Raw genomic sequence first — 17,978 nt, 5'->3', positions numbered from 1 at the left:
GCCAGTATCACTCACAGGAATCTTAAAAAACCCAGAGAGGAGGTTCCTTTTTAAGCCAGTATAAATATCTGTAGCCTGTAAAACAGGTTTTAGGAAAGTAATTGGACCAAGTTGTGGTGGAGTCATTAATATAAAGTGGTGGTAATTATACTGGCAACAATTTATGGATAGGCTGCTTATCAAATATGTATAAGATCCAAAGATTTGGTTTTGGAGACAGAAAATGAATTTCTTCCCTGAAAGATCTATCTTTTCCCTTGAACGCTGAGGGAGCCTTGCTGAATGGCTTACAGGATATATGTGAGCAGCTGAGCAGCAGGGACGACTGGAAACTATCATTTTACAAGATGTCCCTCTGTTATCTGCAAGTTTCTCAGGATTTTCATTCTTTTCCAAGGAGCCCTTCCATCTGAGTGAGGCCAACGCGGGGACCACAGAGAATGGAGACAGAACATCACAGGAGGGACTTCCTCACCCAACTTCTGCTCTCCAGGCTTCCTGGAGCTGGAGTTGGGGGGCGGATTCCAGGGGGTCTCCATAACTGGGTCAGAGGTTTGGGCCCTCAGATGAGAAAGACTGTGCACCTGCCCTCATGAATCAGGAAATGCTGACCATATTCTGTTGCTCTCTGATGGAGAGGAGTGGCTTTTGGATGCACTGGACAAAAATTCTTCTAAAGGGTGAAACAGGATGCTGGTCTAGTGATGTGATGTGGTCTGGCCTTTGCCTGACTGACAGAGGCCCTGGCATGTGGGATGGCAGGATGGGAAAAAGCCTGGCCCCCTCCCCATGCGGTTTCAGGTTATCTTCCCACCCAAGATGCCTGGCAGATGCTTATCAGCTCAGCCCAGGACTAGCCTGTCTGCTGGTGCTGGCTGGGGTCTTTCCACCTCCCTTAGCTCTCATGGCTGCCCACCCCCTTTCACATAAAGGCTGTGTGTATCCTGCTCCAGAGGGTGCAGTTCTTCCCTAGGAACAGGCTGGAAGGTTCTCACCTGTTCCTGTGGGGGCGAGCGGAACTCCCTGGTCTTCCGGGCGGTCAGGGCTGCAGACATGTTCAGGGCCTGCATGAGCTCGTTGTAGCGGAACTTCTGATTTTCCTGGAGCTTGGAGACATAGATGTCACCGAAGGCCACAATGGCCTCCACCCGGTGCTGCAGCTCACAGTCACAGAGATAGCTGAGCAGCTCACACATCTGTAAAAGTGTACACACGTGAGAATATAATAAAACCTCATGTCCACTGGTGATGCAATTATCATTCCCAATCTACAGATGGTAACACTGAGGCTTAGACAATTTGAGGAACTTGCCCAGTGTTACACAGTAACCACAGAGCTAATACTGGAGTCCAAGTTGGCTACTACTGGATGACTCTGGATTAGTATTTGAACCTACAGCCCAGTTCTTCACTGCTGAGACCAGAACTACAACAGGAAAATGACCTCATTAGACACAGAGCACGTCTGCCTGTGCAGACAGAGAACAGCATGTAGGAAAGAGTTCTCCCAGGGCTCTAAGCTCAGTACAGAGACCACCACCAAATCGCACATCTGAGGACTGAGTCTCTTTCCTGACGTCTTCTGGTTCTAGATGATGGGTAAGTGAGTCTTTGGTTTCTCTCTGAATCTTTCATTGCTTTTGCTTATCGGCACTGTTTGATCAATTTATTGGGATTGTTATAGCTAATCTTATCATATTAGAATTTACACTAATAAGAAAAACAACAGCTGTAGCTTACTGAGCACCAGCTATTTGCCAGACACTGTGCCAGGCACTTGCCATACTTTATGTGTTTTTTGCATATTTTTACTAAAGCAGTTCTATTCACCCATCTCCACTTAACACCACACACATAACTAAGGAGCACCCTCCGGCCTGTCTGGGCACAGACAAGGCCCCTGGTGGTGGGGTGCTGTTGCCCAGCAGGACAGCCTCTGCTCTCACCAGGTAAACTGGGACCCATCTCTTACACCCATTCTACTTTAATTACCATTTAAAGTCACGTGGGTCAATAAAATAGGAAAACAAAGTTGAGTGACTAGGGAGCATCTGAGAAAGGCAATTTTTTTTTTTAAACAAAACGCTAAAATTGAGTGTTAGGCAAATATAAAAAATTAGGAAAATCATAAAAATCCAGAAGCATTTTGCACTCAGCTTGCTTTTGATTACCTCTAGATCTCACAGTACCTTAAAGACCCTAGACTGGCAATCATAGATGGTTCATGACAGGTAACATCCATGGAGGAGAGAACTCTATGTGCCAGTCAGGGACTCACATTAAAGAAAAGGTCTTGGCCCTCCACCAGAATAGCACATTTATATGTTTTAATAAAATGTTTAAGGTACAGTGGGAAATTTGTTATGCTTCTGCTCTATATTTAAGGCTTTGATGAAATCACCACCACCACATTGGATAAGAGAACTTAACTGCAGATTACTTTTTATAATATTATTTATACTAAATATATTTCACATTATATTTTATAAAACACATTTTAATATTATGTTTTATTATATCATCATCCACATTTTACAAATCATAAAGCTAAGACTGATGAGCTACTAACTTGGCAAATTTATTCAGCTAGTAAGTGGCCAAGGAGCAGGAATTAAAATCTAGGGATGCCTGGACCAGGCTCACTCCACTAAGACAAACTCCTCTCCTCCAGTTTTCTTTTTTTTTTTAACCCTTAAAAAAAATTTTTTTTTAATAAAAATTTATTTTAATTGGAGGTTAATTACTTTACAATATTGTATTGGTTTTGCCATACATCAACATGAATCTGCCACAGGTATACATGTGTTCCCCATCCTGAACCCCCTCCCTTTTCCCTCCCCAATTATTGAAGTACAATTGATTTACAGCACTATGTTAATTTCTCCTCTATTTCTTTCCATTTCTCTTTTCTCAACGCTGAAAAGACAGAGTCACCGTCATCCCCAGTACATCACTGATGCTAGCTCATGTCTAGTAAGACTATGTCTTGAGAAATACTGAGGTTCCTCAGGTGATGCCAAGGGGGCAACTCTAAGTGAGTAGGACTCTTAGCTCAGATGGCATTTTCTTTGAATGCCAGTATAACAGGCCCACATCAGCCTGGTGATCAGGGTATGGCAATGCATGAGAATAGGTGATGAGTGTGGTCATCCTATAACCCAGTTCCTTTGGTCAACTCCACAGCCAAAGGCTCCTCCCTGTCTCTAGACAAGATCTCACCAACAAACCCTTTAGTCCCAAGGAGTAGGAGATAAGATCAGGGAAAATCTATCACTGGTACCAGAAAAACAATTCTAAAGCAGGTGCCTTATTGATGAGGGCTGGTATTCTCATTTTGGTTTAGGAAGACTTGGTAGCTCAGACAGTAAAGAATCTGTCTGCAATGCAGAAGATCTGGGTTTGATCCCTGGGTCAGAGAGAACCCCTGGAGAAGGGAATGGCAACCCACTCCACTATTCTTGCCTGGGAAATCCCATGGAGAAAGGAGCCTGGCAGGCTACAGTCCATAGTGCAGCAAAGAGCTGAACACGACTGAGCAACTAACACTTTCACTTTCACTAGAGAGTACCTTCCAGCTCAGAAACAAGCAGGACCACGGGGTGTTCTCCCTCAGCATCTCTGCTCCACTCCACATTCAGGCCCATGTCCACAGGCCAAACCCCATCACCAGGCTGCCCTGTCTCCCTCCCTAGTTCTTTCCAAGGGCAGGATGCTGGCTGCCCCGGGTTACCTGCAGCTTGACTGACTCCGGTAATCGGGTCTGCAACAAGCCTTTGATGGGAGCCTCCCTGCTGGCCTTTTCCCCAGCCTCCACAGCCTTCTCCTCCACCTGTGTCACCTCCTCCTTCTCTCCTCCCTCCTCTGTCTCCCCACTGTGCTCCCCAAACACAGAGGGGTCGATGAGGAGGAGGATCTGCCGAACGTCATCATCATCAAACACCCCCATGACCAGCAGGGTTCCGATGAGCTTCAGCACAGGCACAAACTGGAACTCCACGGACCCCCCGACAGGGTCCCGGATGTGAGCCCCGCTGCACTGCACTGCCTCCGTCAGCATGCCCAGCGCCTTCGTCTTGAGAAGCTCCAAGGGAATCTCGGGGCTCTGCTTCTGGTGCTCCTCGTTGGTGGTGATGAAGCAGGGGGTGGAGAACCTGAACCCTGGCTTGAGGCACGTTCTCGGGCCCACCCCAGGGAGCCCATGCCTCTTGGACTCATCCGGGTACAGGCGGATTTTCCTGATGGTGCTGGTGATGGGGATGATGTACTCATTCTTCATCATCAGCTTCCTCTCCTTAGCGCTGGCCAGGTGGATGCTGATAAGCAGGTCATAGAAGCCTGAGCGCAGGAGGCCAGGGAGGTACTTGTTGTCAATGGCATAGAAAAGTTGGGAGAGGTCCACGTGGCTGCACAGGGCGTAGGCCACCCGGCTGTTTCCCAGGGCACACAAGGCGCTGTAGAGTCTCAGTGTATGGTAATGGAACCGCATGAGGTCCTCCTGCTCGCAGAGCTCCAGGATATCCACACACCTGAGGAACAGACAAGCAATCAACCGCTCCATGTGGAGGAAATGGGAATATCCTCCATGTGAATCCATGTGCCAGGATTCAGCAGAGTGCTCACTCTAGGAACCCCCAGATTTCCCGCAACCCAAGGAAGGCAGAGCAGATAGAGGTCTTATAGGTTATTATTCCTCTCGCAGTTCTGGTCCATATCCCAGCTCCTGATAATCCACTATTTCTAACTATAAGGGTCTCAAAGGTCTGAAAGAGTTAAAGACGACACTAGCTTACCAAATATCCAAGTCCTCATCATTAGGGAAATGTCCAAACCTCAATACTGAAAACATGCCTCAGGTCCATGCCAGGTGACTCTGCCTTCTTATTTGTAGGCTCAAGGACATCCTCTGCCTTGAAGAAGATGTAGTTAAAGCTCTCCATCAATCTACCATCTGCCTCATCTACATAATCTCTAATTTACCATCAGCCATAGGGCTTTCCCTTTCCTGAAAACAAACACATGCCTGGACTCTTGTCCAGACAGGAAACACTTTCCAACCTGAGTTAAGTTGGTGTTGTCAGTTCACTTTCTCCATCCTGGCTGTAGCAATCTTTAGCTGTGTATGGGTGTGGGGGTCCAGGGCACAGGCTCTGATCTCTGCTTAGATTTTTCCACTTTGCCTTTTCACTGAGGATCTGAGGACCCTTTGCATTTAGCTTACTTGGCAAGACTCCTTTCTGCTCCTTCCTTACAAGTGCCTGTGCTGCTGCTGCTGTCCATGACCCAGTGGAATACCTAAGTGGGAGCTACATGGATGTCAGTGTAGCTCTGCCCTCCATCTTTTTTTTTTTCTGTCCAAGTGATCAAGGGGTAATAACATTTACAAAAATAAAACTTAATTGTGTCCATAAACTGAACTCACTCATCTCACACACTAGTAAAGTAATGCTCAAAGTTCTCCAAGCCAGGCTTCAACAATACGTGAACCATGAACTTCCTGATGTTCAAGCTGGTTTTAGAAAAGGCAGAGGAACCAGAGATCAAACTGCCAACATCCACTGGATCATGGAAAAAGCAAGAGAGTTCCAGAAAAACATCTACTTCTGCTCTATTGACTATGCCAAAGCCTTTGACTGTGTAGATCACAATAAACTGTGGAAAATTCTGCAAGAGATGGGAATACCAGACCACCTGACCTGCCTCTTGAGAAATCTGTATGCAGGTCAGGAAGCAACAGTTAGAACTGGACATGGAACAATGGACTGGTTCCAAACAGGGAAAGGAGTATGTCAAGGCTATATATTGTCACCCTGCTTATTTAACTTATATGCAGAGTACATCATGAGAAACGCTGGGCTAGATGAAGCATAGGCTGGAATCAAGATTTCCAGGAGAAATATCAATCACCTCAGATATGCAGATGACACCACCCTTATGGCAGAAAGTGAAGAGGAGCTAAAAAGCCTCTTGATGAAAGTGAAAGAGGAGAATGAAAAAGTTGGCTTAAAGCTCAACATTCAGAAAACGAAGGTCAAGGCATCTGGTCCCATCACTTCATGGCAAATAGATGGGGAAACAGGGGAAACAGTGGCAGACTTTATTTGGGGGGCTCTAAAATCACTGCAGATGGTGACTTCAGCCATGAAATTAAAAGATGCTTATTCCTTGGAAGGAAAGTTATGACCAACCTAGACAGCATATTAAGCAGAGACATTACTTTGCCAACAAAGGTCCATCTAGTCAAAACTATGGTTTTTCCAGTAGTCATGTATGGGTGTGAGAGTTGGACTATAAAGAAAGCTGAGCACTGAAGAATTGATGCTTTTGAACTGTGGTGTTGGAGAATACTTGTGAGAGTCCCTTGGACTGCAAGGAGATCCAACCAGTCCATCCTAAAGGAAATCAGTCCTGAATATTCATTGGAAGGACTGATGTTGAAGCTGAAACTCCAGTACTTTGGCCACCTGATGCAAAGAGCTAACTCATTTGAAAAGACCTTGATGCTGGGAAAGATTGAAGATGGGAGGAAAAGGGAATGACAGAGGATGAAATGGTTGGATGGCATCATGGACTCAATGGACAAGAGTTTGTGTAAGCTCTGGGAGTTGGTGATGGATAGTGAGGCCTGGTGTGCTTCAGTCCATCGGGTCGCAGAGTTGGACACGACTGAGTGACTGAACTGAACTGAAGCTGAACTCAATTTTACCTATACAACTTCCCTCCCAGTAATCCATTGAGTGAGCATTGATCTCACTGTATTGATGAGGAGACTGAAGCCTGGGGTGTATCAGTAGATTACTCAAGAGCCATAAACAGCAAGTGGCAGCAGTGCAACTGAACCCAAGCCATAAAACATGAGCATCTCTTAATGAGGAGGGGGGGCCAGGAGCCTGATTCTTGGTTTTCCGAGCAATCTAGGCTTGCCTCATTCTTCCCAGTATTGCCATCATAACAGATTCCTGAACCATGCTTTTTGAAATTTAAGGCATGGAAATGTCCCTGAGTGCAGAACTCAGAGCTACAGTGAAAGTCCAGTGGCTGGCACATCATCATGAATATCCTGCTCCTGTTTCTGAATGAATAGTTAAAAGTGGGGCAATCAGCAACCACCCAGGATTTTGGCCAATGAGATGTTCCCGCTTCCTTCCCCGGCTTCCTGGGTCCTGCCTCCGCCTCCCCACCTCCTGGCCCCTCCCCTTCCGCCATAGGCCCCTGTACTACCTGTTCTCTTCCGGGATGTGCAGTGCCATCATCTGCAGGGGCTCCAGGCACTGCACCACCCAGCCATGGCGCTCGCTCACCCTCTCCGTCTCCACCTTCAGGAAGCTGCTGGGCATGCGGCTCCAGAGCACAGGCTGGATGGTTTGGACATCCAGCCGTGGCGGGCACTGCGGGACGGGGTTCTTCTCTTCACTCTTAAATATGGCTGCCGACAGGGGCATGGCATTCTAGGGCAAGGCAGAAAGGCGTCAGACACATGCAATTCAGAGATGCTCAGTGACTGCACAATCCACTCGGCCCACAATAAGCAACAGTGAGCCATACATTAAAGTGAGCTGTACATCAAAGAGAGACAAATGCATCAAGAGACCAATGAGGGCTTTTTCAGCACTAATAAAGACCTGGCATAATGAGTTATATGCTGCTGCTGCTGCTGCTAAGTCACTTCAGTCGTGTCCGACTCTGTGTGACCCCATAGACGGCAGCCCACCAGGCTCCCCCGTCCCTGGGATTCTCCAGGCAAGAACACTGGAGTGGGTTGCCATTTCCTTCTCCAATGTGTGAAAGTGAAAAGTGAAAGTGAAGTCGCTCAGTTGTGTCTGACCCTCAGCGACCCCATGGACTGCAGCCTTCCAGGCTTCTCGATCCATGGGATTTTCCAGGCAGGAGTACTGAGTTATATGAGCATCCATTAATCCTTTTGGAACCCCAAAGAAGTAGGAGAAGGGGAAAATCGGAACCTATGTTTCACTGCATGAATTTCACATGGATGTGTTGTGGTTTGGCGGGGGGGTTGGCGGGGGGGGGGGGGGCGGGGGGTGCATTTGAGAAGCAGGAGGTCACAGATTTCCTGGTTTCCTCATGCCTGAGCTTCTCCCCATAATGGCCTGTGCATCGTCTTATGTATAGCCATTAGACAAGGGACAGATAAATACCTTCAGCTTCCCAAGTTCAAATTGAAACAGAGAGGTGCTTGTGGGCTGCAGGAAGACGGCTGGAAACACTTTGGTATTGGGCTCCACCTAGAAACCAACACAAATCCAGAGGTTTGCCCAGAATTATAAAATCCTAAGGGGCTAAGTCATGAGTGTTTCAATCAACGCCCTCATTCTAACTTGAGGAGAAAGAGGACAGCTAACTGGCTGCTCACTGGGCACTGTTCAGAATTCCCAGAGACCCGGTGCCTACTGGTAGCTACTGTCACTGTTCCTACCTTCAATACTCCTCTCTCCACTCAGGGCTGAGTGGTCTCACATCCTTTTATTTTCCCTCTCAGGTAACTGAGAAGCCAGCAGCTTTCTCCAACGTGCAGGAGGACAGTCACAGGCGGGAGCTACCGTCTGCCCACCAGAGGCAGTGCGTGCTCTGGTCACAGAACAAGGTGGGGTACTCGCACTTCACAAGGAGACTCCTGGCCCTCAGGGAGCACCATCATGCTTTACTCCTGCCCATGGGAGGTGACGAGTGAGGGCAGTGAGGTGACTTCAGCATTCTTTCTGAAGGCACATGGCGTTGGTCAAGCAAGCCTGGCGGAATTATAGCAGAATGGCCCAACCTCGGTCCTACTGATGGTTTGGGGTGGGTAAGTCTCTGCGTGAGGGCTGTCCTGTACCTTGTAGTTACCAGCATCCCTGGCCTCTACGTACTAACATGTCAGTAGTACTCTCCACGCCACCACAGTCATGACAACCCAAAATGTCTCCAGAGATGGCCAGATGCTCCTGAAGGGAGAAGTGCCCCGACTCGAAAGCCAACTTTGCAGGCAAGGACCACATGGTGCTTCCAGGAAGAAGCTGCCCCCAGAGCCTGTCTCCTCCCTCAAAACCTCTCCTTCTCACTTGGTTCCTCTAGACTTCTCTCCACCCCTTCCTCACTCTATGATTTTACTTCTTACATTAAATAGTGTGAGATTCACCAACAGCCTTTTAGCTGCTGCTTAGATGAGGCATGTGATATGTTTATGACATCAGGGGCTTCATATATCACTTATTTACTTCGATGTGGAGCTTTTGATCAGACTTGGAGAACCACAGAAGAAGAAATGCAACTTTAATCCCACCAGCTAAAGTCCTTTGCTGCTGCTGCTGCTGCTGCTGCTGCTGCTGCTGCTGCTGCTAAGTCGCTTCAGTCGTGTCCGACTCTGTGCAACCCCACAGATGGTAGCCCAAGCAAATTCAGACATTAGGACATGCTTACAACTCTCCCGACCCATCAAATTAGGGGCTTCTGGGTGTTGTGGACATACCCTAAAAGTGTCCCCCAGTGAGTTACTTCCTTGTACAATCGCCTCTTCTAGAATCTGTGTCTTGTTTCCAGCAAACAGGATATGGCAAAAGCTAAAGGACTGCCATTTCCTTGACTGGTTGTATTATATAGAAGATTCCATTTCAGCAGACTGGAGAAGTTGCTTCAGATAGCCTTAGAGAAGTAAACTGCCATGTTTTGAGAGGGCCATGTGGCACGGAGTTCTAGGGGGTTTCATGGGGCTGAAAGTGGTAAGCTCCTGGCTTCAGCCAGCAAGAAATGGAGCCTGAGTTTTACAAATGCAAGCAACTGAATTTCTGCCAACAACCACATGAACTTAGAAAAGGACCCCAAGCTTCAGAAAAGGCAGCAGCCTGGCTCACAACTTGACTGCAGCCTCGGGAGATGCTGAGCTTGGGACCCAGATAAATTGTGTCCTGACTCCTGACCCATGGACACCATGGGACAATGAACGAATGCTTCTAAGTCACTGAAAGTAAAGTGAAAGTGTTAGTTGCTCAGTTGTGTCTGACTCTTTGCGACCCCACGGACGGTAGCCCGCTAGGCCCTGTCCATGGAATTCTTCAGACAAGAATATTAGAGAGGGTTGCCATCCCTTTCTTCAGGGGCATGTTCCTGACCCAGGGATTGAACCTGGGTTTTCTGCATTGCAGGCAGATTCTTTACCATCTGAGTTACCTGGGAGGCCTTTTAAGTCACTGAGTTTGTGGTAATTTGTTATGAGGCAATAGAAAATGAATATAGTGATTTTCCTTTCTGCCAGGATATTTGTTACAGGCTTCCTGTAAATAATAAACTTCCTCAATGCATTTAGACATAATGTTTATAAACACATTTTTAAGACTGGAAGTGACTTAAAGGATTGTCTGGTTCAGAGCTGTTGGCTTATGATGAAGAGGCCAGACTGGTTTAACACCAGGCTTGTTCCTAGCATATGGCATTCAAGCACACTGCAGTGGGCTCACGTTTCAGATAACACAGTTGCTTTATACCTGATGCTTCAGGTACCTCTGGATGATTATGAAAGGATGATGCTAGTAAAACTAATAGGTAGGGACGGAGCTGCTAGAGCTGCCTGCTGCTGCTGCTGCTGCTGCTGCTGCTAAGTCGCTTCAGTCATCTCCGACTCTGTGCGACCCCATAGACAGCAGCCCACCAGGCTTCCCCATCCCTGGGATTCTCCAGGCAAGAACACTGGAGTGAGTTGCCATTTCCTTCTTCAATGCATGAAAGTGAAAAGTGAAAGTGAAGTCACTCAGTCATGTCCGACCCTCAGCGATCCCATGGACTGCAGTCTTCCAGGCTCCTCCGACCATGGGATTTTCCAGGCAAGAATACTGGAGTGGGGTGCCATTGCCTTCTCCAAGAACTGCCTAGGCTATGTCTAAAATAAGCTTTGCTGAGGACATTCAACAGTTATTTAGTGCATATCTCATACCTGCTTTGTGCCAGGATCTGGGTTTATGGGTGAGAGACACAAATAGGAAATTCTGATTTGCTGCTGTGTGACTTTGGTCACAAGGGAAGAGTCATCTTTAGGCTGGCCCCAGATTTCTCAAATACTCTAACAGGTTACATTCTAGAACAATGTGTGCCTCTTAAGTAATTGCAACTTGAAGCAAGCAGAGGTCTGGTGGGTGAGAAAACTTTGCCTGAATCAGCCAGGTGGAAGAGAGAGAAATGCACTCACTCAGAGATTTCTGATGCTGAACTAAATTGTACCATCATGGGGAGTGACAGGCTAAAGAAGGTGGCATGTTTTTAGGTCCCTCAGGAATGATCCCTGCAAATGTCATAAGCTACCCAGTCAAATGCCAGGGTCCTCCTCAAACTTCCCTGCAGAGAGGAGGTCCTTGAAAGCATGTAGGATGGATGCTCTGGGATTGGTTTATTTCTACCTTCAGAGTACATTCCCACCACAAAGAACAATGGAAACTTTTCTTCAATCACTAAAATAACAAGAAAACACAAGTGTGAGCACCTGATGAGCATCCATAAGGAAAGAAACTGCAACTGATGGTGCGGTAAGTGGAATGTCCTAGACGGCTCTCCTGACCCCTCGGTTAGTCCTGTGATCCTGGATGTCATGGGGTAAAACTGATTCTGTTAGCAAGGCTACTAACAAGCTGACCTTAAGATCGAGACAATGTCCTTGTGGGCCTAATCCAATTGCACAAATTCTTAAAAACAAGTGTTTTCTCTTGCTGGGGGCAGAAGGAAAAATCAGAGAGTCAAAGCAAGAGAAGAACTAGGTGTGCCCTTGTTGGCTTTAAGGATGGAAGGGACCACATGAGAGGGAATGTGGGCACCTCTGGGAGCAGAGAGGGGTCAGCCACCAAGGAAGTGGGGACCTCGGAACCTCTGCCCACAGCCACAACTGGATCCTGCTGACGACATGAAGGAGCTTGCAAGGGAGGTTGCCCATAGCCTCAGGACAGAGCCAGCTCAGTCCAGCTGACACCTTGATTTTGGCCTTATGTGGACCTGGGCAGAGAACCCAGTCAAATCTACAAAACCATGAAATGATAAACGGATGCTACTTGAAGCTGCTAATTCTGTGGTAATTTGTTAGGCAGCAACTAAAAATCTAGTGGGTTCCCAGCCAAGTTGGTCAGTTTGATAACAAATACTTAGCAAGCACTCCCTGGGTGCCAGGTACCACAGTCTCATGTGCAGGGATACGGGAGTGAACCCACCAGGGGAGGCAGCCCCCGCCCTCAAGGAGCTTATATTCTGGAAGGGGGTACTGCAGCCTGACAGAATAAGCAGATAGAATAAGCAGACAGAATAAGCAGAATAAGCAGCCTGCAGAATAAGCAGCGAGTCCAGATTTGAGGCTGCCACGAAGTGCCATGGACTTTCTTCCCTTTGTGTTTAAAGTACTTTTTATCGCTGGCTGATCTACTTTGTCTTTGCAGTGATGGACATTCTATCTCTAATCATGTGTGAAGGTCAGGGCGTAGGTAATAGCCTGAATTGAAAGGTAACCCCTCTCATAAATCTGAATCTTACAGCTGGCCTCTGCTCGCAGAGCTGTGCGGCTGGGATGGCAGTAAGTGAGGACTATCTCTTGAACATACATTTTATTTCTCATTTCTCCCATGATTACATTAAGTGAGACAGAAAAAGCTTTTCAGATTGCGTAGCAGTATTTAGTGGGGAGGTCTGGAAACCTTGGAGAGAATCCCTCTCTTATTATTTTGGTTACTGGTCCTTTCTGAATGGAAAGCCAGTGTATAAATATTACTATCCTGCTATGCTCAAGATAATTGAAAAATGAAAATGGCTACAACTGCAGAATAACAATTATCCTAGGGCTGGGAGACCAGACACATGGCTGGACACGTTAACTGTCTCGCCAGGAATGAGAAGGGGGATGGATGGGTGGAAGTTTCTGGACGGTCCCTGCTCAGAGCCCTGACCTCCTCCCCATTCCCACCCCAGGGTGGGAGCTGGTTGGAAGCCCTGAGCAGAGTCATGAGGATTTACACACATGGAGTAACACCATCCACTCTGGGGTGCAGATACCAATTAGCAGCTCAGAAAACTGACCAGCTTCACATCATCCAGGAACTGCTGTGAAAGATAGCACACAAATGGCACAGGGTCTGCTCTTTGTTGTAACATCTTCTTATCATCATAGGCTCTTTCCTGAAGCAGGCAAGTCATTGCTGCTGCAAATGCCGTGGGTTGGGTTTTATTTATTTATTTAGGGACCTTAAATGTGATTAGATGCCTTGGAACTCTCAGCAGCTCAGGGAGGACCCTTTAGTCAAACTCATTTCAAAAGTTAATGGAAAAAAGCTAATGGATTCTGAAGGACGGTAGTAATGTATATAAGCCTCCTCTCAGGGGACTTAAGAGGGGAGGGGAAGGTGGAATCATGAGAAAGTACTGGAAGAACAGTACGTTACTTTCTGCTTCAAAGTCCGAATTTGCAAAGGCTGCTTTCTGGGAGCAGCTGGTGGGGTCCCAGCTGCTGGGTAGTGGTGATGACTCCACTTCTTTCCAGGAGGAGGAGGAGCCCCAGTGTACTGTGCAGGGGGCTACCCACTGCAGGCGGTCCCGGGGAAGACCGCCACACCGGCAGGCTGTCCCTGGTCCCCAGAAAGGGCTCTGCCTGTGTTTTCAGTCACTTAACATTTCAGATTTGGGGCAGCTACAGACCCCTGCTCTTCAACCACAAGCCAGACAAATGGCTGCCTAGCAGCTTTTCAGCCTGCAGGCTGTAACCTGGGGCTGATTCTGGAATCTGGGGTTTAGCCATTGACAGCAGAGCTTTTTATCTCCTGTATTTGGCTGAGCTGGAGAAGGAAATGGCAACCAATTGCAGTATTCTTGCTTAGGGAATCCTGTGGACAGAGAAGCCTGGTGGGCTGCTGTCCATAGGGTCGCATAGAGTCGGACATGACTGAAGTGACTTAGCATGCATGCATGCATTGGAGAAGGAAATGGCAACCCAGTCCAGTACTCTTGCCTGCAGAATCCAAGGGATGGAGGAGTCTGGTGGGCTGCCGTCTATGGGGTCGCAGAGTCGGACACGACTGAAGTGACTTAGCAGCAGCAGCAGCAGTTGGCTGAGCTCCCCTCAACACTGTTTGCCATTGTCCTGAGAACTCTTTCGGAGTTCCTCATTGCTTCCCAATTCCTCCCTACCTTTCCAAATTTATCACCAACCATTACCCATTCTATGCCTTCATCTCCATTATACTTTTGTGCCCTTCTTTCAACCAAGTACATGCCTCTCTCTCTCTACCTGGAAGTATTCTGTTTCATAATCAAGATTTCTCTGTAATAAAATTTTCTTGACCACTTTCCATGGAAGCAGACTCCTCCTTCTCTGAACTTGGATAACACTCTATCCATACATATAGGAAGCTTTCCATTCTACCTTTGAAGTGTCAAGAAGGTTTAATACAGATATTTAATTCCTTAACTTAGCCTTTATCATAGTATGCTCTATAGAACTCTGGGCTGATAGAATATTACTAATTGTTAAAAAAAAGTTTTCTTGATTAAATGAGAAATGGTTGGCTAGGTTTCTTTCTGAACCATTTCTTAAAGTTTTCCTGTATTAACACTTAATCTGCAAAACTTCCAAAGGAAGATATAATTTGTGGCATTTACCAAGCTTACTTGGCCAGCAAAGGTGAAAAATCAGACTTAAAGCAGATTAGCTTTCTTGTGGTTAATGACAGGTAAACCTACATGTATATAGTTGATAGTTTCCCCAAGGAGTTCTGTCAGTTTATAGTCAGTGAAAGAGGGAGATACATTATTTACATAAATGCAGTTTTTTAAGGATCCTGCAAAGAAGCCATAGTGAATGAGAATAACCTTTTTTGCAAAGGGAATACTCCCTGGCAAATTAATCAGTTTTTATCGGTCTATATTTTGAGCACAGAAGTTTCTTAAAGTGAGGAGTATCTCTGTTGACCTTTTAGACTTTGCATCTTATACAGTGTAGGTAATGTGAAAGTTGCACAGAAAATACTGATGGAATTAATGAATAGCCTTTCAGAGCCCAGCGCCACAGAAAAGCCTTCTCATCTGCTAGAAAGATGACCAGCATTTCCAATCAACCAGTAAATAAGATCTTTCCCTCTCTGAACAAAATGAAGTCACTTTGTTCTTGTCTGTTTTCCTAGATGGGCTTGGACCACGTAGGTCCATCAACTCCATGTGTTGTGGTGAAGATGCCAACCACACAGAAGACTTAGGAGCAGAGCCCTGGGCACCCGGGCCTGGGATGCCACTGTCATGGTCCCCGATGCCACTCCTACCTGGTAGCAGGTGCCAAGTTCCCTCCCGTTGGCTGAAAAGGACAGCATGCCCATCGCCAGATCCACGAGGCAGCCGATCTCCAGGTCCACATTGCTGCGACTCGCTCTTTGGGATGTAGCCACGATGTCTCCACCCCACACCATGTAGCAGTTGCTGCGTTTCACGCTAGGAGCCAAAGAGAGCAAAAGACAAAGAATAACCTGGACTGGGGCAGTTTGCAGTCAAGACTCAGGACTGAAATGCCCCCAAAGCCTCCAGGGAAGCTTTCCCATCAGCCCTCAATAACTGTTTTTCTTAAGTGAATTCACTGAGTTTAGGAATGTGGCAATCTATCTGTTTCAAAGAACAGAGTGTTCAGGCAATCTGTTTCCTGGATCATTGTCAATTCACGTTTCTGAAACAGATATCAGGGACCACAATATTAGAGGGGAGAACCAAAGGTGCACATGGACTTAGAGGGAGGTTTGGTATAAGAGGTAGGAACAAAAAGCTCTGTGTCCTGAGTCCCAGCCCAGTGCCAGGGCAAAAGGCCACTGGACACTTGAGGTGCAGGCCCATGTTCCCTAGGATGGCAGGTCTGGGCCATGGAAGACTTGCGAAGTAGATAAGGTCAATCTCTGATGTCCTCTCGCCTCCTGATCTATACTTCCTGCCCTCCCAGCTGTCAGGAGTCCTGCCTTCTGCACCCTCACCCTTCCACACCTATGCACTTCGGTACCTTTCTCAGCTAGCTGGCTACCACTCCCACGAAGAAAACTCCATCATACGCATTTAGATGAAAATGCCAACTATAATAACCAAAAGATTTTGAAGCCCCAAAGCCCAATTTCTTAATGGTAAGATTTCAACCACTGGATGGACTCTGGAGAAGCAGTACATGAGTTCCCAGAGCTGCTTATGATGGCTGAGGGCAAGCCCAGCCGTGGTGTGTCCCTCTGAGGGACCTGAGAACTTAAAGTTGCATCTAATGACTTATCTCAGGCTAAAGGACTTCCCTGGTGGCTCAGACGGTAAAGAATCTTCCTGCAAAGCAGGAGACCTGGGTTCAATCCCTGGGTTGGGAAGATCCCCTGGAGGAGGGCATAGCAACCCACTCTGGTATTCTTGACCTGAGAATCCCCATGGACAGAGGAGTCGAGCGGGCTATAGTCCACGGGGCTGCAAAGAGTGGGACACACCTGAGTGACTAAGCACACACAAAGGAGAAAGTCACTCTACACAGGACACTACATCAGCCCTTTACACTTCCTAAGGTCGATCTGATTTTGCCTTGGAAAGCCAAGAGTTTGATTAGAATTCTTCCAGGTTCTTTCTGATTCTCGAAGTCTATCGCTTTCCCCAACCACTAGAAATCCCCTTGTAAGCATGCCTTCACCTCCTCTGCCTGCCTCTTCTCTAGGGCACCAGTGGGGCTGGTTTCCCAGTGTAAATACCCTCAGGCAGAGCCAGTGCAAGTGAGTTATAGCCATTGCTAGATTTTCATTAAGGTTAAACTGCAGCTGTGTTACTACTACTTTTCAGTGATTAGAGTACTAAGTACGTTGATGACTACAGAATCCAGTTAATAATGTGTGAAGTGCGACACTTTGGTCCTATTTTAAAGGGCTCAAGTTTGAAATGCCCGAAAGCATCTGAAAATCAATCCCGTGTTTATTTATTATACAAGACAAAGAACCAAGAGTTACTGAAGTGAAGTTATTGAGCACCCACTATTTACTGCGCCTTATTCTAGGAGCCAATGTGTCCCATACTTTTCTCAGTGAACGTGGACTGAGGCTCAGATAAATACAATTATCAGTCTGGTGTGGCACAGCCAGAAAACTGGGGCAAGAGACCCAGCTGGGAGGAGACCATCTGGCTTCTTGTTCTTTTGGCTGAAGAGTGAAGTCTGGACTGGACAAGGGCTTTCACATACTTCTCTTTGTAACCAAACCAGATGTTGCATTTGGTTACAGCATCTCCTCTGGGTCTCCTAACATGATGGACACTCAGTAATGGAAATAAGAGTGATGTTTATTGAGTACTTGGGTCAAGGCACTGTTGTAGGCACTTATCTATGTTTTATCTCAATCCTCATAACACTCTGTTAGATTAGAACTATTATTCTCATTTTATAGATGAGGAGATTTAGACCCAGGGTGGTTAAGTAACAGGCCCAAAGTCACACCTCTAGAAAGCACTGGAACCCAGTTTAAAATGGGGGCAATTTGCTTCCAAACTCTGTCCTCTTAACTACCCACCACAGTGGTCTCCCAGGACACAGCAATCCCACCTGACCTCAGCCCCTAGTCTTTGATGAGCAAGTAGCATCTAAAGAGCATTGATTGCAAAACATCCTGACTTTTTAGGGATAAAGGTCAGCATGATGACCAACTTCTTACATTTCTATATAAGTCTGTATGGGCAAGGACTCTGGGAAATCTCACTGAGGTGGAAATAAAGTCTGCTGGTTCATCTCTGGGGCATTGCTGTCCAAAGATCTTTTTTCTGATGGCAGTTCTAGTGGACTGGTGGGAGGATATGGGTATACCTAAGACATGTTTTTCTTTAAGATCCCTAATTCCTACTGCAGCCATGAAATTAAAAGATGCTTACTCCTTGGAAGGAAAGTTATGACCAACCTAGATAGCATGTTGAAAAGCAGAGACATTACTTTGCTGACTAAGGTCCGTCTAGTCAAGGCTATGGTTTTTCCAGTGGTCATGTATGGA

At 46.8% G+C, this 17,978-nt stretch overlaps 1 protein-coding gene across 1 annotated transcript in view; it reads right to left on the bottom strand.

The window, feature by feature from the left end:
* The window catches only part of RYR3 (ryanodine receptor 3), a 573,948-nt gene that overhangs the window by 179,354 nt on the left and 376,616 nt on the right, over positions 1–17,978 (bottom strand). Inside the window, exons 32-36 of the mRNA XM_040227012.1 lie at positions 15,267–15,432; positions 8,154–8,240; positions 7,219–7,445; positions 3,731–4,526; positions 996–1,196 (exon numbers count right to left, since the gene is read on the bottom strand). Coding sequence (XP_040082946.1) covers positions 996–1,196; positions 3,731–4,526; positions 7,219–7,445; positions 8,154–8,240; positions 15,267–15,432 — 1,477 coding nt within the window. The remainder of the gene's footprint in view (positions 1–995; positions 1,197–3,730; positions 4,527–7,218; positions 7,446–8,153; positions 8,241–15,266; positions 15,433–17,978) is intronic.

Source organism: Oryx dammah, unplaced genomic scaffold (genome assembly GCF_014754425.2).
Source record: "Oryx dammah isolate SB20612 unplaced genomic scaffold, SCBI_Odam_1.1 HiC_scaffold_26, whole genome shotgun sequence".
NCBI classification, from domain to species: Eukaryota; Metazoa; Chordata; class Mammalia; order Artiodactyla; family Bovidae; genus Oryx; species Oryx dammah.
This window is presented reverse-complemented; position numbering and strand designations above follow the sequence as displayed.